The sequence below is a fragment of the Nomascus leucogenys genome, chromosome X (genome assembly GCF_006542625.1).
Source record: "Nomascus leucogenys isolate Asia chromosome X, Asia_NLE_v1, whole genome shotgun sequence".
Classification (NCBI taxonomy): domain Eukaryota; kingdom Metazoa; phylum Chordata; class Mammalia; order Primates; family Hylobatidae; genus Nomascus; species Nomascus leucogenys.
In genome coordinates, this window is record NC_044406.1 from 137,393,697 (window position 1) to 137,421,210 (window position 27,514).

At 39.7% G+C, this 27,514-nt stretch overlaps 1 protein-coding gene across 1 annotated transcript in view; it reads right to left on the reverse strand.

Moving 5' to 3' along the window:
* The window catches only part of GABRA3 (gamma-aminobutyric acid type A receptor alpha3 subunit), a 269,212-nt gene that overhangs the window by 97,889 nt on the left and 143,809 nt on the right, over positions 1 to 27,514 (reverse strand). Inside the window, exon 4 of the mRNA XM_003271855.4 lies at positions 19,201 to 19,268. Within this exon, the coding sequence (XP_003271903.1) occupies positions 19,201 to 19,268 (68 nt within the window). The remainder of the gene's footprint in view (positions 1 to 19,200; positions 19,269 to 27,514) is intronic.

Genomic DNA, 27,514 nt, shown 5'->3' on the forward strand with positions numbered 1-27,514 from the left:
TGGAAGCAACTTTGGGACTGGATAACAGGCAGAAGGTGGAACAGCTTGGAGGGCTCAGAAGAAGTCAGGAAGGCCAAGTGCAGTGGCTCACACCTGTAATCCCAGCACTTTGGGAGGCCAAGGCCAGTAGATCATTTGAGGTCAGGAGTTCAAGACCAGCCTGGCCAACATGGTGAAACCGCGTCTCTACTAAAAATACAAAAATTAGCCACGCACAGTGGCACATGCCTGTAATCCCAGCTACTTGGGAGGCTGAGGTAGGAGAATCACTTGAACCCAGGAGGCAGAGGTTGCAGTGAGTCAAGAACACATCACTACACTTCAGCCTGGGCGACAGAGTGAGACTCCAACTTAAAAAAAAAAGACAGGAAAATGTGGGAAACTTTGGAACTTCCTAGAGACTTGGAGGGCTGAGAAGACAGGAACATGTGGGAATGTTTGGATCTTCCTAGAGACTTTTTTTTTTTTTTTTTTTTTTTTTTGAGAGAGAAATCCTTGCTTTTGTCCCCCAGGCTGGAGTGTGATGGCGTGAACTCGGCTCACTGCAACCTCTGCCTCCCGGGTTCAAGCGATTCTCCTGCCTCGGCCCCCATGAGTAGCTGAGATTACAGGCACCTGCCACCATGCCTGGCTAATTATTGTATTTTTAGTAGAGACAGGTTTGCACCATGTTGGCCATGCTGGTCTGGAACTCCTGACCTCAGGTGATCCACCTGCCTAGGCCTCCCAAAGTGCTGGGATTACAGGCATGAGCCAATGCACCTGGCCTCCTAGAGACTTCTGGAATGGCTTGGACCAAAATGCTGATAATGATATGGACAATAAAGTCCAGACTGATATGGTCTCAGATGGGGTTGAGAAACTTGGGGGGAACTGGAATAAAGATAATTCTTGTTATGCTTTAGCAAAGAGACTGGTGGCATTTTGCCCCTGCCCTAGAGATCTGTGGAACTTTGAACTTGAGAAAGATGATTTAGTGTATCTGGCAGAAGAAATTTCTAAGCAGAAAAGTGTTCAAGAGGAAGCAGAGTGTAGAAGATTGGAAAACTTGCAGCCTGAAAATGTGATAGAAAAGAAAAACCCATTTTCTGGGGAGAAATTCAAGCTGGCTGCAGAAATTTGTGTAAATAATGAGGAATGAGGAATTGAATGCTAATTGCCAAGACAATGGGGAAAATATTTCCAGGGCATATCAGAGACCTTTGTGGCAGCCCCTCCCATCACAGGCCCAGAGGCCTACGAGGGAAAAATGGTTTCCTGGACCAGGTCCAGGGCCCCTCTGCTGTATGCAGTCTCAGGACTTGGTGCCCTGCATCCCAGCCACTCCAGCTGTGTCTAAAAAGGGCCAATGTATAGCTCAGGCCATTGCTTTGGAGGGTGCAGCCCCCAAGCCTTGGCAGCTTCCGTGTGATGTTGAGCCTACAGGTGCACAGAAGTCAATAACTGAGGTTTGGGAACCTCTGTCTAGATTTGAGAGGATATATGGAAACTCCTGGATGTCCAGGCAGAAGTTTGATGCAGGGGTAGAGCCCTCATGGAGAACCTGTGTTAGAGCAGTGTGAAAGGGGAATGGTCAAGTTTGATCCCACACACAGGTCCCCACTGGGGCACTGCCTAGTGGAGCTGTGAGAAGAGGGCCAGCATCCTGCAGACCCCAGAATGGTAGATCCATGGACAGCTTACATCATGCACCTGGAAAAGCTGCAGGCACTTGATGCCAGCCTGTGAAAGCAGCTGGGAGGGGGACTGTACCCTGCAAAGCCATAAGGGTGGAGATGCCCAAGGCTGTGGGAGCCCACCTCTTGCATCGGCATGACCTAGATGTGAGACATGAATTCAAAGGAGATCATTTTGGAACTTTAAGATTTAAGACTGCCCTATTTGATTTTGGACATGCATGGGGCCTGTAGCCAATTTGGCCAATTTCTCCCATTTGGAATGGATGTATTTATCCAGCACCTGTACCCCCATTGTATCTAGAAAGTAACTAACTCGCTATCAATTTTACAGGCTTGTAGGTGGAAAGGACTTGCCTTGTCTCAGATGAGACTTTGGACTTGGACTTTTGAGTTAATGCTGGAATGAGTTAAGAATTTGGGGGACTGTTGGAAAGGCATGATTGTGTTTTGAAATGTGAGGACATAAGATTTGGGAGGGGCCAGGGGTGAAATGATGTGGTATGGCTGTGTCTCCATCCGAATCTCATTTTGAATTGTAGTTTCCATAATCCCCACGTGTAGTAGGAGGGAACTGGTGGGAGGAAATTGAATCGGGGGGCAGGTATCCTCATGCTGTTCTCATGATAGTGAGTGAGTTCTCATGAGATTTGGTGGTTTTATAAGGGGCTTTTCCCCCTTTGCTTAGCACTTCTGTCCCTGCAACCATGTGAAGGGGGATGTGCTTTCTTTCCCTTCTGCTTTAAGTTTCCTGAGGCTTCCCCAGCCATGCGGAACTGTGAGTCAATTAAAACTTTTTCCTTTATAAGTTACCCAATCTTGGGTAGTTCTTTATAGCAGCAGAAGAATGGACTAATACACCATCTGACAAGGGATTAACAACCAGAAGATATAAGCTGCTCAAACAACTCAATAGAAAATATAAATAAATAAATAAATAATCCTGTTTTAAAATGGGCAAAAGATCTGAATAGACATTTCTCTAAAGAAGACATACAAATGCCCAACAGGTATATGAAAAATGCTCAACATCACTAATCATCAGGGAAATGGAAAACAAAACCACAATGAGATAGCATCTCATCTCAGTGAAAATGGCTTTTATCTGAAAGACAGGCAATTACAGATGCTTGCAAGGATGCGGTAAAAGGGAAAGCGTATACACTGTTGGTGGAAATGTAAATTAGTGTAACCACTATGGAGAACAGTATGGAGATTCCTCAAAATACTAAAGAGAGAACTACCATATGATCCTGCAAATCCACTACTGGGTACATATCAAAAAGAAAGGAAATCAATATGTCCAAGAGCTACCTGCCCTCCCATGTTGATTGCAGCACTATTCACAATAGCCAAAATATGGCATTGACCTAAGTGCCCACCAATGGATGAATGCATAAAGAAAATACGGTATGTATATGTAATGAAATACTATTCAGCCTTAAATATAATGAAATTCTGCCATTTGCAGAAACTTGGATGGAACTGGAGGTCATTATGTTATGTAAAATAAGGTAATCACAGAAAGACAAATATTGCATATTCTCACTTATATGTAGGAGCTAAAAAGTTTGAGCTAATGAAGATAGAGCGTAGAATGATGATTAGTAGAGCAGGGGAAGGGTAGTAGGGAGGACGGATTACAGGACAAAAAAGAACATAAAGATATTTATTACCACTGAACTGTACACTCAAAATGGTAAAGATGGTAAAGTGTATATGTATTATTTTACCTCTAAGTAAAATAGATAAATAAATATTACTGAAGGAAACACAATGTGGCTATATGCTATGCACATACAAGAGACACATCTGAAGACGTAAAAACACAGAAGGTTTGAAAGTATTGTGATGGAAAAATATGTGTAGGAAAATCATAAACATAAAGGTAGAGCTGTAAAGTACAGACAAAAGGGCGTATTAAAAATCCTCTTTGAGATAAAATATCATTACACTAACAAATGGAGTATCTTGAGTGGAAAAAGTAACAACTCTAACTTTGTATGTTTCAATAACAGGTACTCAAAATATCTACTGCAAAAAACTGAATTACAAGGAAAAATCAACAAACCTTTAGACTCACAGTAAGTGAAAGACCAATCAGACCAATAATTTGTAAGTTTAAAAAATTAGAACAACCCAATTGGTAAGGATGAGCTAATAAACACTCATAAACTTATCTACTTAACATTCAGTAAAACACACACAGCATATTTACTTCCCACCCCACCCTCGACAAAAAAAAAAATGACCACGTGCTAAGACATTGGGCAAATCTCAAGAAACACAAAAAGGTTTTACATCCTACATACCATTCTCTTTCAATATGAGGCATTAAATTAAGAATCAATAACAAAAAGTTTTATAGTTGGAAATTGAAAAACACTAAAAAAATTTCAAGAAACAAAAAAGAAACCTTAAAGGATATTTGAAAATCTTTAGAAGTGAACAATAGTGAAAATGTTTACATATGAAATCTTGTTTGGGGCTCTTAAAGTGGTGCTTGGAGGGAAACTGATATTCATAAAGATGCCTTAAAGATAGCCTTTAAGGAAAAGGAAAACCAATAAGTTAATATACCTCAGGAAACCAAAAGGACCACAGAATACCCCAAGGAAAGTAAAGAAAGAGATGATCCAGATAAGAGCACAAATCAGTGAAACAGAAAACAAATAATACAGATGATGAACAAAACAAAAAAAAAAAGGTTACTTTGAAAACACTAATGATATAGAAAATTTTGATAAGTTTAATTGAGAAAACGAGACAGGGAGAATTGTTATGGGTAGGGGTAAGAATATGGGTACATGGAGCCCAGTTACACTATTTTTTCTACTTTGGGGTGTATGTGTGTGTGTGTGTGTGGCGTATGTTTTACATATATATTTATAGGATATAAATATATTTATAGAAATATATTCATATATATAATAAATGTATATATTTATCACATATTATTTAATTTAAACATTAAATATATTTACATATTTATTTTAAATATAAAATATATATTTACATATTTATTTTAAATATAAAATATATATTTACATATTTATTTTAATATAAAATAAATAGGGCTGGGTGGGGTGGCTCATGCCTGTAAACCCAGCACTTTGGGAGGCCAAGGCAGGCAGATCACAAGGTCAGGAGTTCAAGATGAGCCAGCCTGGCCAACATGGTGAAACCCTGTCTCTACTAAAAATACAAAAATTAGCCAGGTGTGGTGGCGCGTGCCTGTAATCCTAGCTACTGGGGAGGCTGAGGCAAGAGAATCGCTTGAACCTGGGAGGCAGAAGTTGCAGTGAGCTGAGATCGTGCAACTGCACTCCTGCCTGGACAACAGAGTGAGATTCCATCTCTAAATAAATAAATAAATATATTTATATCCTGTAAATAAATTATTTATATATACATATATTTATAGGATAGATATAGATGGATAGATATGAATGAGAGACAGTTAATTTGGGAATACTTATGAACATACATACAAATACTAAGAATAAAATAATAGTAAGTCTAACTAAAAAATGTATAAAAAGTAATACCTCCATGTAAAATCGGATTTTTTGAAGGAATGAAAAGATGGTCTAATATTAGGAAATCTACTGATGTAATTAATAACATTAACAGATTAGAGGAGAAAGTTCATGCAGTCATCTTAATACAGGACAAAGGAAGAGTTACAAAATTTCAAATACATTCATTATTAAACACACACACACACACACACAGCCCACAGGAAACTTTAATACAAAAGTGGCAATATAAGAAACAAGGTTGCCTAGAGTTTATACTTTTGCTGATTCAGGTGGTGGCAAAGCCATCTTGTCTTTAGTAGTACAGATTGACCACTAAACATATAAAAAGATGCTTAAACCTCAAAGGTAATCAGAAAAATGCAAACAAAATAAATTAGATACCATGTTATACCCATCACAGTGTCAACAATAAAGTATGACAATACGAAGCATTAGCAAAAGCACAGAGAAATTGAGCTCTCATACACTGCTATTGAGATTATACATTGATATGATTCATCACAAGAGTATTTGGCCCTAAACTGAAAAAAGTTAAAAATGTGCAAGCCTTAACAAACCACAAATTTTATCTTTAGGTACACACCCTAAAGAAACTAAAAAATGTTCACAAAAATATGTGTATAAGAATGTTTGCTGTATTACTGCTTTTTAATAGCCAAAAAAAGGAAACAGCCCAAATGCACATTAACAAGAGAACGGATGAATGTATGACTACGTATTCCTACAATGTAATAATCTTTGATAGTTAAAATAAATGAATTAGAGTAAAATACATAAAAAAGTAGAGTTTTTAATACATGGTAAAAAAAAAGTTGTAAAATGATATACATGCTATGGATGAGTTTTATATAAAAGTTTCAAAACACAAAAGCCACTATTTGTTATTTATGAATGTATGTGATATACACATTCTTATTTATAAAGTATGCATATAAATGACAAAAAGGCAAAAGCAACTTCATGGTTGTGAATATCTTTGAGGAGGGAGGGAAACAGGTAAATGGTATCAGGGTAAGATACACAGGTAACTTTGCTTGTATCTTTAAATATTATTTTTTAGATAATATGCCATAAAAAGGCATTTGGCACATTTTTAAGATTTTAAAAAGTTAGATGATCGTATCTATTTTTTCTCTACACAGAGAAATTGACAGCCTAAAATAGACAAAGGTTTTCATCCAGTCTGTGCCTCAGACTGCCAATAAGGGAGAGCTAGAAGTAGACATAGCTACTTTTTCTAGTACTAGAGAGAAAACAGGTACAATAATTTCAAGTCTACTGCCACCAGGAAAGAGATCCCTGTGCTACTCTCCTTTTAATTAACAGTTTTTTTTTCCTGCATGGTGTTTGGATATACTAGGATAACGACATAATTTTCATAAGCAGTTGCCATATCAGAACATATGTTATCTGAATCTGTTATCTAGAATTATTACTATAATGTCTTTTTCTGTGTTCGTATTTCCCAGGCTTCCGTTTTATTTTTCTCATTAAGCTAGATGGTCAGTTCTTTTATTGCATTGTATACTTACACCATTTTCCCCCCTGATTATCCACTGTATACCACAGGAAATTTTCTCTACACAGTCAAAACTACAGGGGAAAATCACAAAGTGATTATTTGCTCCTCAAGTATTCCATGACCTTTGGCCAAAAGCAATCAGATTTTGACCTAACCATTCTAGAAATGTAATCAATTCCTTCCTTGCAAATTGATCCCTTGTATATGCTCCAAGGATGACTGCCTACAAATTGACAAATGAATTCTGTTGTTTTGTGAGGCATTTAAATCACATCTTCCAGATAATAAGCCTAAGTCTGCCTCCTGGGAAAGACACTTAATACATTTTCTACACAGGGCAGAGATGACACTTAGTTCTTGGGGAAGCATTTCTGTCTTGTTAGAGCTTGAATGGCTTCAACTCTCTAACACTATTCGATGTGTCAAAGCAGGCTCCCAGATAAAGCCTGCAAAGCTTATTCAGCTTTAGCAGTGTATGGGGCCAAGGTACTTGATAACTGCATTACAATGAAGGCCTTGCCATTTTCCCATTACAAGGGCCACTCCCTCTTATTTTGGCCATCCCATCTTTCCTCTGCTCTTTGCCTTCTCTTCATCATTCTCTATTTTGAAGAAACATAATTGATATCCTTATTTCAGATGTATTTAGCCCATGAAATAGTCTTTTTTAATTAAAATTTTAGGGTACATGTGCACAATGTGCAGGTTTGTTACATATGTATACATGTGCCATGTTGGTGTGCTGCACTCATTAACTTGTCATTTAACAATAGGTATATCTCCTAATGCTATCCCTGCCCCCTCCCCCCACCCCACAACAGGCCCCACTGTGTGATGTTTCCCTTCCTGTGTCCATATGTTCTCATTGTTCAATTCCCACCTATGAGTGAGAACCATGCAGTGTTTGGTTTTTTGTCCTTGCGATAGTTTGCTGAGAATGATGGTTGCCAGTTTCATCCATGTTCCTACAAAGGACATGAACTCATCATTTTTAATGGCTGCATAGTATTCCATGGTGTATATGTGCCACATTTTCTTAATCCAGTCTATCATTGATGGAAATTTGGGTTGATTCCAAGTCTTTGCTATTGTGAATACAGCCGTAATAAACATACATGTGCACGTGTCTTTATAGCAGCATGATTTAAAATCCTTTGGGTATATACCCAGTAATGGGATGGCTGGGTCAAATGGTATTTCTAGTTCTAGATCCCTGAGGAATCACCACACTGACTTCCACAATGGTTGAACTAGTTTACATTCCCACCAACAGTGTAAAAGTGTTCCTATTTCTCCACATTCTCTCCAGCACCTGTTGTTTCCTGACTTTTTAATGATGGCCATTCTAACTGGTGTGACATGATATCTCATTGTGGTTTTGATTTGCATTTCTCTGATGGCCAGTGATGATGAGAATTTTTTCATGTGTCTTTTGGATGCACAAATGTCTTCTTTTGAGAAGTGTCTGTTCATGTCCTTTGCCCACTTGTTGATGGCGTTTTTTTCTTGTAAATTTGTTTGAGTTCATTGTAGATTCTGGATATTAGCCCTTTGTCAGATGAGTAGGTTGCAAAAATTTTCTCCCATTCTGTAGGTTGCCTGTTCACTCTGATGGTAGTTTCTTTTGCTGTGCAGAAGCTCTTTAGTTTAATTAGATCCCATTTGTCAATTATGGCTTTTGTTGCCATTGCTTTTGGTGTTTTAAACATGAAGTCCTTGCCCACGCCTATGTCCTGAATGGTATTGCCTAGGTTTTCTTGTAGGATTTTAATGGTTTTAGGTCTAACATTTAAGTCTTTAACCCATCTTGAATTAATTTTTGTATAAGGTGTAAGAAAGGGATCCAGTTTCAGCTTTCTACATATGGCTAGCCAGTTCTCCCAGCACCATTTATTAAATAAGGAATCCTTTCCCCATTTCTTGTTTTTGTCACGTTTGTCAAAGATCAGATAGTTGTAGATATGCAGCATTATTTCTGAGGACTCTGTTCTGTTCCATTGATCTATGTCTCTGTTGTGGTACCAGTACCATGCTGTTTAAGTTACTGTAGCCTTGTAGTATAGTTTGAAGTCAGGTAGCGTGATGCCTCCAGCTTTGTTCTTTTGGCTTAGGATTGACTTGGCGATGAGGGCTCTTTTTTGGTTCCATATGAACTTTAAAGTAGTTTTTTCCAATTCTGTGAAGAAAGTCATTGGTAGCTTGATGGGGATGGCATTGAATCTATAAATTACCTTGGGCAGTATGGCCATTTTCATGATATTGATTCTTCCTACCCATGAGCATGGAATGTTCTTCCATTTGTTTGTATCCTCTTTTATTTCATTGAGCAGTGGTTTGTAGTTCTCCTTGAAGAGGTCCTTCACATCCCTTTTAAGTTGAATTCCTAGGTATTTTATTCTCTTTGAAGCAATTGTGAATGGGAGTTCACTTATGATTTGGCTCTGTTTGTCTGTGATTGGTGTACAAGAATGCTTGTGATTTTTGTACATTGATTTTGTATCCTGAGACTTTGCTGAAGTTGCTAATCAGCTTAAGGAGATTTTGGACTGAGACAATGGGGTTTTCTAGATATACGATCATGTCATCTGCAAGCAGGGACAATTTGACTTCCTCTTTTCCTAATTGAATATCCTTTATTTCCTTCTCCTGCCTGAATGCCCTGGCCAGAACTTCCAGCACTATGTTGAATAGGAGTGGTGAGAGAGGGCATCCCTGTCTTGTGTCAGTTTTCAAAGGGAATGCTTCCAGTTTTTGCCCATTCAGTATGATATTGGCTGTGGGTTTGTCATAGATAGCTCTTATTATTTTGAGATACGTCCCATCAATATCTAATTTATTGAGAGTTTTTAGCATGAAGGTTGTTGAATTTTGTCAAAGGCCTTTTCTGCATCTATTGAGATAATCATGTGGTTTTTGTCTTTGGTTCTGTTTATATGCTGGATTACATTTATTGATATGTGTATGTTGAACCAGCCTTGCATCCCAGGGATGAAGCCCACTTGAACATGGTGTATAAGCTTTTTGATGTGCTGCTGGATTCGGTTTGCCAGTATTTTATTGAGGATTTTTGCATCAATGTTCATCAAGGATATTGGTCTGAAATTCTCTCTTTTGGTTATGTCTCTGCCAGGCTTTGGTATCAGGATGATGCTGGCCTCATAAAATGTGTTAGGGAGGATTCCCTCTTTTTCTGTCAATTGGAATAGTTTCAAAAGGAATGGTACCAGTTCCTCCTTGTACCTCTGGTAGAATTTGGCTGTGAATCCATCAGGTCCTGGACTCTTTTTGGTTGGTAAACTATTGATTATTGCCACAATTTCAGAACCTGTTATTGGTCTATTCAGAGATTCAACTTCTTCCTGGTTTAGTCTTAGGAGGGTGTATTTATCGAGGAATTTATCCATTTCTTCTAGATTTTCTGGTTTATTTGCATAGAGGTGTTTGTAGTATTCTCTGATGGTAGATTGTATTTCTGTGGGATCGGTGGTGATATCCCCTTTTTCATTTTTTATTGCATCTATTTGATTCTTCTCTCTTTTCTTCTTTATTAGTCTTGCTAGCAGTCTATCAATTTTGTTGATCTTTTCAAAAAACCAGCTCCTGGATTCATTAATTTTTTGAAGGGTTTTTGTGTCTCTATTTCCTTCAGTTCTCCTCTGATTTTAGTTATTTCTAGCCTTCTGCTAGCTTTTGAATGTGTTTGCTCTTGCTTTTCTAGTTCTTTTAATTGCGATGTTAGGGTGTCAATTTTGGATCTTTCCTGCTTTCTCTTGTGGGCATTTAGTGCTATAAATTTCCCTCTACACACTGCTTTGAATGTGTCCCAGAGATTCTGGTATGTTGTGTCTTTGTTCTCGTTGGTTTCAAAGAACATCTTTATTTCTGCCTTCATTTCGTTATGTACCCAGTAGTCATTCAGGAGCAGGTCGTTCAGTTTCCATGTAGTTGAGCAGTTTTGAGTGAGTTTCTTAATCCTGAGTTCTAGTTTGATTGCACTGTGGTCTGAGAGACAGTTTGTTATAATTTCTGTTCTTTTACATTTGCTGAGGAGAGCTTTACTTCCAACTATGTGGTCAATTTTGGAATAGGTGTGGTGTGGTGCTGAAAAAAATGTATATTCTGTTGATTTGGGGTGGAGAGTTCTGTAGATGTCTATTAGGTCCACTTTGTGCAGAGCTGAGTTCAATTCCTGGATATCCTTGTTAACTTTCTGTCTCGTTGATCTGTCTAATGTTGACAGTGGGGTGTGAAAATCTCCCATTATTATTGTGTGGGAGTTTAAGTCCCTTTGTAGGTCCTCAGGACTTGCTTTATGAATCTGGGTGCTCCTGTGTTGGGTGCATATATATTTAGGATAGTTAGCTCTTCTTGTTGAATTGATCCCTTTACCATGATGTAATGGCCTTCTTTGTCTCTTTTGATCTTTGTTGGTTTAAAGTCTATTTTATCCGAGACTAGGATTGCAACCCCTGCCTTTTTTTGTTTTCCATTTGCTTGATAGATCTTCCTCCATCCCTTTATTTTGAGTCTATGTGTGTCTCTGCACGTGAGATGGGTTTCCTGAATACAGCACACTGATGGGTCTTGACTCCTTATCCAGTTTGCCAGTCTGTGTCTTTAAATTGGAGCATTTAGCCCATTTACATTTAACGTTAATATTGTTATGTGTGAATCTGATCCTGTCATTATGATGTTAGTTGGTTATTTTGCTCGTTAGTTGATACGGTTTCTTCCTAGCCTTGATGGTCTTTACAATTTGGCATGTTTTTGCAGTGGCTGGTACCAGTTTTTCCTTTCCATGTTTAGTGCTTCCTTCAGGAGCTCTTTTAGGGCAGGCCTGGTGGTGAGAACATCACTCAGCATTTGCTTGTCTGTAAAGTATTTTATTTCTCCTTCACTTATGCAGCTTCGTTTGGCTGGATATGAAATTCTGGGTTGAAAATTCTTTTCTTTAAGAATTTTGAATATGGGCCCCCACTCTCTTCTGGCTTGTAGGGTTTCTGCTGAGAGATCAGCTGTTAGTCTGATGGGCTTCCCTTTGTGGGTAACCCAACCTTTCTCTCTGGCTGCCCTTAACATTTTTTCCTTCATTTCAACTTTGGTGAATCTGACAATTATGTGTCTTGGAGTTGCTCTTCTTGAGGAGTATCTTTGTGGCGTTCTCTGTATTTCCTGAATCTGAATGTTGGCCTGCCTTGCTAGATTGGGGAAGTTCTCCTGGATAATATCTTGCAGAGTGTTTTCCAGCTTGGTTCCATTCTCCCCGTCATCTTCAGGTACGCCAATCAGACGTAGGTTTGGTCTTTTCACATAGTCCCAAATTTCTTTAAGGCTTTGTTTGTTTCTTTTTATTCTTTTTTCTCTAAACTTTCCTTCTCTCTTCATTTCATTCATTTCATCTTCCATCACTGATACCCTTTCTTCCAGTTGATCGCATTGGCTACCGAGGCTTCTGCAATCTTCGCGTAGTTCTCGATACTTGGCTTTCAGCTCCATCAGCTCCTTTAAGCCCTTCTCTCCATTGGTTATTCTAGTTATCCATTCATCTAATTTTTTTTCAAAGTTTTTAACTTCTTTGCTATTGTTTTGAATTTCCTCCCGTAGCTCGGAGTAGTTTGATCGTCTGAGGCCTTCTTCTCTCAACTCGTCAAAGTCATTCTCCATCCAGCTTTGTTCTGTTGCTGGTGAGGAACTGCGTTCCTTTGGAGGAGGAGAGGTGCTCTGCTTTTTAGAGTTTCCAGTTTTTCTGCTCTGTTTTTTCCCCATCTTTGTGGTTTTATCTACTTTTGGTCTTTGATGATGGTGATGTACAGATGGGTTTTTGGTGTGGATGTCCTTTCTGTTTGTTAGTTTTCCTTCTACCAGGCCAGACCCTCAGCTGCAGGTCTGTTGGAGTTTGCTAGAGGTCCACTCCAGACCCTGTTTGGCTGGGTGTCAGCAGCGGTGGCTGCAGAACAGTGGATTTTCGTGAGACCACAAATTCAGCTGTCTGATAGTTCCTCTGCAAGTTTTGTCTCGGAGTACCCGGCCTAGTGAGGTGTCAGTCTGTCCCTACTGGGGGGGTGCCTCCCAGTTAGGCTGCTCGGGGGTCAGGGACCCACTTTAGGAGGCAGTCTGTCCGTTCTCAGATCTCCAGCTGCATGCTGGGAGAACCACTACTCTCTTCAAAGCTGTCAGTCAGACAGGGACATTTAAGTCTGCAGAGGTTCCTCCTGAATTTTTGTTTGTCTGTGCCCTGCCCCCAGAGGTGGAGCCTACAGAGGCAGGCAGGCCTCCTTGAACTGTGGTGGGCTCCACCCAGTTCGAGCTTCCTGGCTGCTTTGTTTACCTAAGCAAGCCTGGGCAATGGCGGGCGCCCCTCCCCCAGCCTCGCTGCCACCTTGCAGTTTGATCTCAGACTGCTGTGCTAGCAATCAGCGAGATTCCGTGGGCATAGGACCCTCCGAGCCAGGTGCAGGACACAATCTCCTGGTGTGCCGTTTTCCAGGCAGGTTGGAAAAGCACAGTATTAGGGTGGGACTGACCCGATTTTCCAGGTGCTGTCTGTTACCCCTTTCTTTGACTAGGAAAGGGAACTCCCTGATCCCTTGTGCTTCCCGAGTGAGGCAATGCCTTGCCCTACTTCGGCTGGTGCACAGTGCATTGCACTGACTGTCCTGCACCCACTGTTTGGCACTCCCTAGTGAGATGAACCCGGTACCTCAAACGGAAATGCAGAAATCACCCGTCTTCTGTGTCACTCAGGCTGGGAGCTGTAGACCGGAGCTGTTCCTATTCTGCCATCTTGGCTCCACCCTGGGGTTGTTTTTTTCTTGTAAATTTGTTTGAGTTCTTTGTAGATGCTGGATATTAGCCCTTTGTCAGATGAGTAGATTGCAAAAATTTTCTCCCATTCTGTAGGTTGCCTGTTCACTCTGATGGTAGTTTCTTTTGCTGTGCAGAAACTCTTTAGTTTAATTAGATCCCATTTTTCAATTTTGGCTTTTGTTGCCATTGCTTTTGGTGTTTTAGACATGGAGTCTTTGCCCATGCCTATGTCCTGAATGGCATTGCCTAGGTTTTCTCCTAAGGTTTTTATTGTTTTAGGTCTAACATTTAAGTCTTTAATCCATCTTGAATTAATTTTTGTATACGGTGTTCAGCTTTCTACATATGGCTAGCCAGTTTTCCCAGCACCATTTATTAAATAGGGAATCCTTTCTCCATTGCTTGTTTTTGTCAGGTTTGTCAAAGATCAGATAGTTGTAGATATGTGGCATTATTTATTAGGGCTCTGTTCTGTTCCACTGGTCTATATCTCTGTCTTGGTACCAGTACCATGCTGTTTTGGTTACTGTAGCTTTGTAGTATAGTTTGAAGGTAGGTAGCGTGATGCCTCCAGCTTTGTTCTTTTGGCTTAGGATCGACTTGGCAATGCGGGCTCTTTTTTGATTCCATATGAAATTTAAAGTAGTTTTTTCCAATTCTGTGAAGAAAATCATTGGTAGCTTGATGGGGATGGCATTGAATCTATAAATCACCTTGAGCAGTACGGCCATTTTCACAATATTGATTCTTCCTACCCATGAGCATGGAATGTTCTTCCATTTGTTTGTATCCTCTTTTATTTCACTGAGCAGTGGTTTGTAGTTCTCCTTGAAGAGGTCCTTCCCATCCCTTCTAAGTTGGATTCCTAGGTATTTTATTCTCTGAAGCAATTGTGAATGGGAGTTCCCTCATGATTTGGCTCTCTGTTTGTCTGTTATTGATGTATAAGAATGCTTGTGATTTTTGCACATTGATTTTGTATCCTGAGACTTTGCTGAAGTTGTTTGTCTGCTTAAGGAGATTTTGGGCTGAGACAATGGGGTTTTCTAGATATACAATCATGTCATCTGCAAACAGGGACAATTTGACTTCCTCTTTTCGTAATTGAATACCCTTTATTTCCTTCTCCTGCCTGATTGCCCTGGCCAGAACTTCCAACACTATGTTGAATAGGAGTGGTGACAGAGGGCATCTCTCTCTTATTGGCATTGTTTATATGTCCTGGCTCTCTATGTTACATAAAAATATCCAAGGAGATTCCTGGTCATAGACTCCTAGAAAAAGCTCAAGGACATAGATTCCCTTCTATATTGCATCTGGAAATTCCATATCCCATGGAATAAGAATAAATTGACAGCCTAAAATACACAAAGTTTCTCATCCAGTCTGTGCCTCAGACTGCCAATAAGGGAGAGCTTGAAGTAGACATAGCTACTTTTTCCAGTACTGGAGAGGTACAATAATTTCAAGTCTACTGCCACCAGGAAAGAGATCCCTGTGCTACTACTCTCCTTTTAATTAACACAATTTTTTTTTCTGCATGGTGTTTGGATACTAGGATAATGGCATAATTTTCATAAGCAGTTGTCATATCAGAATGTATGTTATGTGAATCTGTTGTCTAGAATTATTATTATAATGTCTTTTTCTGTGTTCTTATTTGCCAGGATTCCATTTTGTTTTTCTCATTAAGCTAGATGGTTAGTTCTTTCATTGAATTGTATACTTGCACCATTACCTGACTGTCCACTGCATACCCTAGGAAATTTCTCTGTGGCAGCTGACACTAGTGGCACTAGCCGGCACCTAGTGGGATCTAAGCAAAGTATTCCTGGGGAGAGGGTGAGGTTAATAATACCTAAAATTGGCATTTTAAGTTTCCCAGTTATTATCTCCCTGACTCTCCTAACGTTACTCCTCTTTCCCCTCTTTATTTTCTCAGTAGTTTTCTTGGTATAGTTCAGACAAATATTTGTTGATTACATACCACAGGACCTTGGGTTCCTGCACCTCTGACACGCTCAAGGACTAGAAGAGAAGGTGGAGCAGTGTCGGGAGCCTTAGGACCTTGAGAGCTAGGATGGAAGCTAAGTCAGAAGGGAATTTGGACCAGATAGAAGAGCAGCCAATGTTTTTCTCAGCTGTTACTTTTCTGCTTTCCTTTCCAGTGACCAACAATATGCCTAGAATGATATTCCTAAGCCACTTGCCCATTGTCTCTGCATTCTAATTCTTTGCAACCTTTCTCTTATTGCCATTTCCACCCTCTTCCTATACATCTGATGGAGAAAATGGTCTAAACTCTCCTAATAATAGATAATTACAGAAGGTTGCATGGCCCCAGTTCACTCAAATTGGGATAGTCTTCTTTGTTCTGTTTCTCTCCTAGGAGATCATGGACACAGGATTGGCATTACTACTGAGGAGCTATGATGCTTTGTGTGACCAGCAAGCTCAATTTGTTGCAAATGAATAACACCAGCCTCAGCACAAGCCTGTGAAACTGCCAGGGCAACCATTTTCCAACTTATCTCTTGTACTCTGAATTAAATTTCTTTTTTTTCCCTCTGACTTTCTCCTTAGAAACATCTACCACTGTTTAGCTTTCATCTTTGCTCAGTTCCCTACTGTCATAGTTCCTTATTTTCATGAACGGAGAAGCCACCAAACCTAGTAGCTGAAGCTTGGAATCATCAGTCACTGACTCACCAGTCTTAATAATCATTATTGTCTCCTGAGGAGAGCTATTTTCACTCTTTATCTGCAGGGCTTGCTACTAATGTTTAATATCATCTCAACAAACACATACAGAGGACCTCTGTCAGGTTCTGTGCTAAATGCTGGAGAAACAGAGATGTCCCTGACATGTTTTCTGTCTTTGAAAATTTTTCAGCTAAGTGGAGGAACACAGTCATTATTTTTCCCTCAAATTTGATTTGTTCCTTCTCATTTATGCTTGCACTTAATAAAAAGTTGGGAGTTTGCCATGTACCAAACACTGAGTCAGACATTTATGGTATTGAGATGAACAAAACAGACATGGCTTATACCTTCATGGAGCTTTTATCAAAAAAGCTGAGAAGCTGTGTCCGTAAGGGCCAGTGTTTGGCCAAGGAATGTAATGGGTGTAAAACATTATGGGTGGTGGTGTGTCAGTGTTCAAAGTGGCAGCGTAATTTTCCCCCTTTGTGAACAAAAGACTGCCTCTATTTCCTTAGGAAAGTATTTTGGACCAAAACACCCTCTTTTCCTGGAAATGAGCCAAGAACCCAGGCAGCCCAAATTTTCATCAACTTTTCCAAGTAGTCTCAGGGGAGCCTGGGTTCTTGGTGAAACTAGTTGCCAAAGTCAGAAGACTGCCTAATGCTTTACCCAAATGCATCCCTGACCCTGGGATCAATTGAACAGTCTACTTAGTAACACAGAAAAAAAACATTTCTCAAAACACCCAAAATATGCTTTTTAGCCAGAATGATTGTAGCTATTCTGCCTTGTGACCGGATGGACATGCGGCTAAAAATAATGTGAAATTCATTTGACCAAAGTCTGCCCTCTCTATCAGGAAGGTGCCATTCTGTTGCTTCAGCTAAATAATGAGGAATAAAAACAAACAAGCAAATTTAACATGAAACTTCAAGAGAGATAGACAGAAAGTCCCAATTGTTAGAAATGTCTCCAGAGCCTGGACACACCCACACACGCCTGCTATGGTGCGGAAGCAGCAGAGTGAGGAGCTGGTTGGAACAGGGACTGTGTGTGTCCTTCTCTGGTGTGCCTGGGTGTAGGTATCTGTTTGCATATGTGTTTCTATAGAATGCCTAGAATAGTGTGTGGGCTGTGCACCCTATATGTATTTGTTATGTGTATGTATATTTGTCTGAATGTTATTTGTGGTTGTTGGTGCATGAATGAAAATGAGTGTATGTGTGTGTGAAAAGAGTCACTTCATTTATCCTTTTTATAAATATCCTAATTCATAATTAATTCCTAACAATAGAAAAAGAGCTACATACACCTGGTGAGTATGGTTGTCTCCAATGGCCTGTGAGATCTCTGAATATAGGGATTCCTAGAGCCTTTAATGCATAGTTGGGCTCCTAAGGAGTACTTGTTGAATGACCAACTGGCAACAATTTTAACACATGCCTGTGGGAATTACTAGTTAACAAGTTGACAGAGGGCAATGAAGACATACAGGCTTTCTTGCTGTCCCTAAGAGAGAGCCATGTCCTCCATTCCTCATATCATACATACCCCTTAATGAGCTCTCCCTGTGTGTCAAATGCTGTTAAGTGCCAGGGAAGCCATGGAGACTTGGTACTTGCCCTTGAGGAGTTCAAAGGAAGTCTAATGTACCCTTCTCTTTATTCTACACTTGAAAGACAAGGTTCAGACGTCTCATTTACCCATGCCTGGCCTTCCAAACATTCACATACTGATGATTTCTTCTCCTGAGAACTAGCCAGCTTTTCCAATTGACTCATAGACCTTGCAGCTGATTGAAGAGTCATGTAAAATCAACAGGCCTAAATCAACTCTCAGGCTCCAGCCTTTTCCCCTTTGTACTCCCATCCTGCACGGATCACCAGATCAACCATTCCAAAACAACATATATATTTTTACTGTCCTAACAAAATCCACCCAATGGCTCTGCATTACGTGTAAGAAAACCTCTACCACTTCCCTATACAACTGTTTGTGTTAGTCCAACAGGTGGAAAGAAGCTTTGTCCCCTGCCAAGTAGTAGTCCCACTGAAAATAGACATACAGAAAAAAACTCTAAATAGTGAACATGGGCATGTCATTATCTTCAAACATATTTTCCCTGATACCAGGATTTTTATTTGCAACACAAAGTCAGTCATTCAACAAAAACTTATTGAGCATCTAATAATGGCCAGGTATACAAAGCAGATAATAGCTTTTTTGTGTCTCTAAATCATAATTATTCAATTGAATATTTGATAGTATGTATCGATGATAGGTTATCTATTTGAGTGAGGCCTTCTGCTTCAACTCTCCACTGTGCTCTTTGTTTTGAATACAATGGATAATGGTGAGAAAAGGGGCCACCCCCTTGCTAGTTCTGCTGTGCCCTGCCGTATATTTTGAGTCTGCAGTGAAGCTCTCTCCATGCCCAAATCTTTACAAAGAATCGTTTCCAGAAGTGATTTAGATTCTTTCTCCAAACTATTTGTATCATTCTGGCCAGTCCATGTCCCTAGTGGATGAAGCCCAGTTGCAAGGAACAGACTTCTTGGATGACACCACCAGCTGCTTTACTGAGAATCCCCGCCACAATTCTCTCCTCATATGGCCTATCTGTACCAATATGTGTGGTGCCAGCAGAGTGTGAAGGGAGAAGTCAGGGAAGGTTTCATTAAGGATAGGGAACCAAACAAAGTTTTGAAAGATGTGTCATGGGAGAAAGATAAGGGCACTCCTGAAAGGGGTATATACATTATATGTGAATAGGTGGGGAAAGGAGGGCAAAGATGGATTTGGCTAAACGTAGGGTGGCAAGGGTAGGAAATCCATATGAGAAAAGACCACTCCTTAGAATATAGCTACAAGGCCCTGCCTTAGGAAAGCTCCAATTTATTTTCTTTGGGCTAGTGTATCCTCTTTTACATTTACCTTTGCAAGAACTTACCATGTCAGTGTCTGACACAGGGCCAAAACTGGTCACGTAGATGTCAGTCTTCACTTCAGTCACGGCATCTGCGTGAAAGAAAGTAGAAAAGCAGAATGTCAGGAAAGGCTTTTGTCTTAGCTCAGAGACAGTCCAGTGCAGTACTCTGAATGACAGCCAACTTACTACTTCCAAGAAAGGAAAACCCCTCAAAAACTTCTCATCTATGCTATCTCTTCACAGGGAACATGCTAGGTACAGACTCAAAGTCTATCCCTTTAGATATCATTGAAAATGACAGCAGAATACCAAAACAGCAAAGCTTAGATAGGGCCCTTAGAGATCCCTGACATTCACAAGAGCTGAGCTCTCACTGGGCTTACCCTTACCTGTAGTAGGTTACAAATGTTGCAATATCCAACACTCTTCCACTTCTAGGAACATAGGATGATTGTGCTTCCACTCCCCTGCATTTCTAAAATAGAGAGGGGCAATAGGAATGGTTCTGGATGTGGGAGAAAGTAATATGTGTCTCTCATGGCTGGAACAATTAATATCTAATGCAAGACCCTCCATGCCATGATGATCGTAAAAACACACATTGATGTGGTGCTACAATAAAATTGAAAAAGTCTGGAATGATGAGCTAATATATGGAGGACCACTGCCCTGGAGAGTTGCCTGGATCCACAATAGACTTTGCATGAATGAGAAATAATTTTGGGGGGGGTTAATTGTCCCATATTTGGAGATAACTGATATCATTTGATACACTCTTTGCATTTATTTTCCTTCATTGTAACTGTTTGTTTTACTTGTCAATCTTCCCACCTAACCCAAGAGCTTCTGAAAGGTTTATTACTCAGATGGTGCTCACTAAACATCAAGTTTTGCATGAATGGATTAATCTCATCACACACCACATATTTGCCAAATTGGAAATTAATACTGTCTTAGTCCATTCAGGCTGTTACAACAAAATACCTTAGACTGCGTAATTTATAAAGAACATAAATTCATTGCTCACAGTTCTGGAGTCTGGGAAGTCTCAGATCAAGGCACCAGCAGGTTCAGTGTCTGGTGAGGGTCCATTCCTCATAGATGGTGCCTTCTATGTCCTCACATGATGGAAGGGGCTAGGGAGCTTGCTCAAGCTTCTTTTATAAGAGCACTAATCTCAATCATGAGGGTGAAGCCCTCCTGACCTAATCGCCTTCTAAAGGCCTCACCTCTTAGTACTATCACATAAATTTCAGCATACAGATTGTGGGGAGACAAAAACATCCAGAACAGCAGCCACCCAGAGAAGTGAAGTTTTTCCACTACTGAGTTTCTCTTTTCCTGCTTCTGTCAGTCCTACTTACCCCCACTGCAGCCCAGTTAGCCTACCTATTCCAGCATACCTCACATGGAGCATGAGCTAAGGCAGGCTATCCCAGCCTTGCAAAGCCCATTTCAGCCTACCAGACACCTCAAGATTACACTAAACCAAACAAGTCTCACTCCAGCCCAGCATAGCTGACCTGAATTGAGCACACTAGTAACACAGCTAACAGGAGTAAAGCCTACACAAGACTTGATGTATGTCTATAATAGAGCTGGCTACTGCAGTTTATGGTGCTATTTCTTTTCTCTCACGGAAAGGTAGGGAACACATCTACTCCATCTGTACCACATTAGCTGTACTCATCCAGACCTGAGTTTTGGCCCAAATGTATTTTAGCTCTCATTGACTTCCCACTTTCCAGAACCACTCCTTAGGCTTAATATATTGTGCCCCTACTCAGGCATTTATGTGTTCAATATACTCAAGGCCACTACACTCATCCATAAACATTCCCATTTTGAGAAGAGACTATGAGTATCATTTAATAATAATCAACACTATAATCAGTTCACCAAAATACACAATTTACTCCCAAGCTTAATCAGCAAATAACATGTCTCTGAAACTAGAGCTGTGTTTTAAATAGCTGGGCTCTCATCTACAGCAGAGGATTCTTTGGAGCTATTTCTGTACTTGAAGGAGAAGAGATAAAACTTCAGAACCCAGAATATGCTGCCCTAAGGTTTCTCCCTTCAGACACATTGCCAGGCTCATTGGCTAAAGAAGCAAATGCCTATATACCTACTGTGTGACATAATGACCTCCAATTGTCCTATCCCCAAATACATAAAACAAAATAAATTCATTAATGGAAGAGACCACCATTATATTTGAATCCAATATTTTAGGCAAAAACATTGCAGATACGGAATAACTTTCTAAATCAATATAGTTGTAAAATTGTAAGATAGTCATGCAGACTTCCAACATCCTACAGATAAGAAGAGAGATAGTAGGGAAAGTCTATAAAATTTATAGGTAATATGGTTTGGCTCTGTGTCCCCATCCAAATCTCACCTTGAATTGTAATCCCCATACTTCCCATGTGTCAAGGCGGGACCAGGTGGTGGTAATTGAATCGTGGGGGCGGTTTTCCCCATGCTGTTCTCATGATAATGAGTGAATTTCATGAGATTTGATGGTTTTATAAGTGTCTGGCATTTCCCCTGCTGGCACTCATTCTCTCTCCTGTTGCCCTATGAAGAGGTGCCTTCCACCGTGATTGTAAGTTTCTTGAGGTCTCCAGAGCCACGCAAAACTGTGAAACGATTAAACCTATTTTCTTTATAAATTACCCAGTCTTGGGTATTTCTTCATAGCAGCGTGAGAATGGACGAATACAATGGTTATGGTGGGACTCAAGAGTTAATGGATAGGATGGCTTGATGGCAATCACAACTCTAAAGTGACCAAGGAAGGTCTTCTATCTATATTGCCTCCTCCAATCCTCTTCTAAGTACCTTTCTTCTATTTCTTTTTTTTTCTTCCATCCTTCTTTCCTCCCCTCCTCCATTCAACACCACTTCCTCTATTCCAATTTTCTTACCTGCCAGACTCTTTCCAAATGGGATAGACAGGGAGGAAGAAGGGATTTGGTGTCCAGTGTACCAGATCAGCTAGCTACTAGATCAAACTTCTCAACATTATTTTCCTGCTGTTCCCCATACTGTTTCCTTCTTAACAATCAATGGTTGCCTTTTCAATGAAAGTGAACAGGTTAGAAATATGAATGGCACCAGATCTGCATCAACCAGAAATCCTTCATGCAGTCAGGTGTGGAAAAGGGATTGTTACTGCATCCTGGTATCATAAGTGAGAGAGGGCTCTGAATTTATGTTACCATCCATAGGCCTCTACTCCAAGCCCAGGCAAAAACAGGGATATTTGACATGACTCCAGTGTTCTACACGGGGACCACTATGCCTTGATGTCTAGCCCCATTTTCTGGCTAAGAAATCGAGCTGTCTTGGGGCAAGGCACCTGATAACACATGGAGAAGAACCCTGATGAATATGATACAGTAGTTAAAAGCATGACTAAGTTTGGATTTAGGCTCTACCACTGCTCTTTGTGTGCCTTTGTACCTGTTTCTTCTTCTGGAAAATTGAGATAATGATACTTCAGAATTGCTCTGAGAATTTAAGGAGATAGTATTTAAACCAGTAGTTAGAACAGATTCAGTGTTTAGTACATATTAGCTAATGCTGCTGCTTAATACTATTTCTGAGACTAGATTGCATGAGCCGCCCATAAGGCCAAATGGGCAGAACTCACACAGATGTCTAAGGTCCTGGGTCCTAGACACTGAAGACAGTATCCACTCACCACTTCAGCTCCTCTATGTGAAGGAATGACTAAGAGTTTCCTATTTCATTTAATTAAGTGCAAAGGCCAGTGAATTAAACTGAAACTCATGAGGGCCACAATATATAGAGTCTAGCCTCTGTTGACAGAATTCTTGATAGAGACAAATATGAAATATTAATTAATGGAAGATAAGAAGGGATTTTTCTTCTCTTTTTATATAATTGTTTACAGTTGCTGCTTGGCTCTTTCTTCATTTGCTTCAGGGATTTAATTTCCTTCCAATATTATTCTCTGAAACAAAAGGTGAATACAATTATTTTTTCCTTTTGCGAATTTACTGCAGTATTGGAAGCACTTGGATGATCCTCAAGTGGTCTGCACATATATGCATAACGTACACATATACATGATTACACACACCCTTAAACCTCAATAGGACTCCCATTGGTAGGGAACTCATTCGCCAGGCCCTACAGTACTTCTGCTTGCTGCTAATCTGAAAGAATAAAGATGAGCTGATCAACAAGTGATCACTGTATTTATGTTGAGTATATTGCTTATAATATACTGTATTTTCTGGTTTTACCTCAAATATATGTCCAATAATTCTTGAATTTTCTTGAAACCAGTCTCTATAAGTTTCCCATTTCTAGCTGCTCCACCCCAGCACAAACATGCACATTTATTTTAGTGGTATCCTTTGGATCCACACAAAAAAGTCGGCTTTCTGTTCCCTTTAAGAAAAAAAAAAAAAAAAGATTTAAGAGCTTCAGAGATTTAAAGAAAGTGATCCTTGTACCCCTGTCTGCTCTTCTTGTTTCTTTCCATACTAAATGCCCCAACTTATTTTGATTATCTCTCCCTTCTTTTTTTTCCCCCTTTGGCTCACCTTGTATTTTTTCTTTCTTTCTTTCTTTAATTATACTTTAAGTTCTAGGATACATGTGCACAACGTGCAGGTTTGTTACATAGGTATACATGTGCCCTGTTGGTTTGCTGCACACATTAATTCGTCATTTACATTAGGTATTTCTCCTAATGCTATCCCTCCCCCTGCCCCCTGCCCCACGACAGGCCCTGGGGTGTGATGTTCCCTGCCCTGTGTCCAAGTGTTCTCCCTGTTCAATTACCACCTATGAGTGAGAACATGCAGTGTTTGGTTTTCTGTCCTTGCGATAGTTTGCTCAGAATGATGGTTTCCAGCTGCATCCATGTCGCTGCAAAGGACATGAACTCATCCTTTTTTATGGCTGCATAGTATTCCATGGTATATATATGCCATATTTTCTTAATCGAGTCTACCATTGGTGGACATTTGGGTTGGTTCCAAGTCTCTGCTATTGTGAATAGTGCCACAATAAACATATGTGTGTGTGTTTCTTTATAGTAGCATGATTTATAATTCTATGGGTATATACTCAGTAATGGGATCACTAGGTCAAATGGCATTTCCAGTTCTAGATCCTTAAGGAATCCCACACTGTCTTTCACAATGACTGAACTAGTTTACACTCCCACCAACAACGTAAAAGCATTGCTATTTCTCCACATCCTCTCCAGTATCTGTTCTTTCCTTTTTAATGATCACCATTCTAACTGGTGTGTGATGGTATCTCATTGTGGTTTTGATTTGCATTTCTCTGATGACCAGTGATGATGAGCATTTTTTCATGTGCCTGTTGGCTGCATAAATGTCTTCTTTTGAGAAGTGTATGTTCATATCCTTTGCCCACTTTTTGATGGGGTTGTTTGTTTTTTTCTTGTAAATTTGTTTAAGTTCCTTGTAGATTCTGGATATCAGCCCTTTGTCAGATGGGTAGATTGCAAAAATTTTCTCCCATTCTGTAGGTTGCCTGTTCACTCTGATGATAGTTTCTTTTGCTGTGCAGAAGTTCTTTAGTTTATTTAGATCCCATTTTTCAATTTTGGCTTTTGTTGCCATTGCTTTTGGTGTTTTAGTCATCAAGTCCTTGCCCATGCCTACGTCCTGAATGGTATTGCCTAGGTTTTCTTCTAGGGCTTTTATGGTTTCAGGTCTAACATTTAATTCTTTAATCAATCTTGAATTAATTTTTGTATAAGGGTTAAAGAAGGGATCCAATTTCAGCTTTCTACATATGGCTAGCCAGTCTTCCCAGCACCATTTATTAAATAAGGAATCTTTTCCCCATTTGTTGTTTTTGTCAGGTCTGTCAAAGGTCAGATAGTTGTAGATGTGTGGCGTTATTTTTAAGGCCTCTGTTCTGTTCCATTGGTCTATATATCTATTTTGGTACCAGTACCATGCTGTTTTGGTTACTGTAGCTTTGTAGTATAGTTTCAAGTCAGGTAGTGTGATGTCTCCAGCTTTGTTCTTTTGGCTTAGGATTGTCTTGGCAATGCAGGCTCTTATTTGGTTCCATATGAACTTTAAAGTAGTTTTTTCCAATTCTGTGAAGAAAGTCATTGGTAGCTTGATGGGGATGGCATTGAATCTATAAATTACCTTGGGCAGTATGGCCATTTTTACAATATTGATTCTTCCTATTCATGAGCATGGAATGTTCTTCCATTTGTTTGTGTCCTCTTTTATTTCGGTGAGCAATAGTTTGTAGTTCTCCTTGAAGAGGTCCTTCACATCCCTTGTAAGTTGGATTCCTAGGTATTTTATTCTCTTTGAAGCAATTGTGAATGGGAGTTCACTCATGATGTGGCTCTTTGTCTGTTATTGGTGTATAGGAATGCTTGTGATTTTTGCACATCGATTTTGTATCCTGAGACTTTGCTGAAGTGACTTATCAGCTTAAGGAGATTTTGGGCTGAGACGATGGGGTTTTCTAAATATACAATCATGTCATCTGCAAACGGGGACAATTTGACTTCCTCTTTTCCTAATTGAATACCCTTTATTTATTTCTCTTGCCTGATTGCCCTGGCCAGAAATTTCAACACTATGTTGAATAGCAGTGGTGGGAGAGGGCACCCGTCTTGTGCCAATTTTCAAAGGCAATGCTTCCAGTTTGTGCCCATTCAGTATGATATTGGCTGTGGGTTTGTTGTAAATAGCTCTTATTATTTTGAGATACGTTCCATCAATACCTAGTGTATTGAGAGTTTTTAGCATAAAGGGCTGTTGAATTTTGTTGAAGGCCTTTTCTGCATCTATTGAGATAATCATGTGGTCTTTTTCTTTGGTTCTGTTTATATGATTGATTATGTTTATTGATTTGTGTATGTTGAACCAGCCTTGCATCCCAGGGATGAAGCCAACTTCATCGTGATGGATAAGCTTTTAGATGTACTGCTGGATTCGGTTTGCCAGTATTTTATTGAGGATTTTTGCATCAATGTTCATCAGGGATATTGGTCTAAACTTCTCTTTTTTTGTCTCTGCCAGGCTTTGATATCAGAATAATGCTGCCCTCATAAAATGAGTTAGGGAGGATTCCCTCTTTTTCTGGTGATTGGAATAGTTTCAAAAGGATGGTATCAGCTCTTCTTTGTACCTCTGGTGAATTCGGCTGTGAATCCGTCTGGTCCTGGACTTTTTTTTAGTTGGTAGGCTATTAATTATTGTCTCAATTTCAGAGCCTGTTATTGGTCTATTCAGAGATTCAACTTCTTCCTGGTTTAGTCTTGGGAGGGTGTATGTGTCGAGGAATTTATCCATTTCTTTTAGATTTTCTAGTTTATTTGCATAGAGGTGTTGATCGTATTCTCTGATGGTAGTTTGTATTTCTGTGGGATGAGTGGTGATATCCCCTTTATCATTTTTTATTGCGTCTATTTGATTCTTCTCTTTTCTTCTTTATTAGTCTTGCTAGCAGTCTATCAATTTTGTTGATCTTTTCAGTAAACCAGCTCCTGGATTCACGGATTTTTTAAAGGGTTTTTTTGTGTCTCTAGCTCCTTCAGTTCTGCTCTGATCCTAGTTATTTCTTGCCTTCTGCTAGCTTTTGAATTTGTTTGTTCTTGCTTCTCTAGTTCTTTTAATTGTGATGTTAGGGTGTTGATTTTAGATCTTTCCTGCTTTCTCTTGAGGGCATTTAGTGCTATAAATTTCCCTCTACACACTGCTTTAAATGTGTCCCAGAGATTCTGGTATGTTGTGTCTTTGTTCTCATAGGTTTCAAAGAACATATTTATTTCTGCCATCATTTTGTTATTTACCCAGCAGTCATTCAGGAGCAGGTTGTTCAGTTTCTATGTAGCTGTGCGGTTTTGAGTGAGTTTCTTAATCCTGAGTTCTAACTTGATTGCACTGTGGTCTGAGAGACAGTTTGTTGTGATTTCTGTTCTTTTACATGTGCTGAGGAGTGCTTTACTTCCAACTATGTGGTCGATTTTGGAATAAGTGCGATGTGGTGCTGAGAAGAATGTATATTCTGTTGATTTGGGGTGGAGAGTTCTGTAGATGTCTATTAGATCTGCTTGGTGCACAACTGAGTTCAAGTCCTGGATATCCTTTTTAACCTTCTGTCTCGTTGATCTGTCTAATATTGACAGTGGGGTGTTAAAGTCTCCCATTATTAATGTGTGGGAGTCTAAGTCTCTTTGTAGGTCTCTAAGGACTTGCTTTATGAATCTGGGTGCTCCTGTATTGGGTGCATATATATTTAGGACAGTTAGCTCTTCTTGTTGAATTGATCCCTTTACCATTAT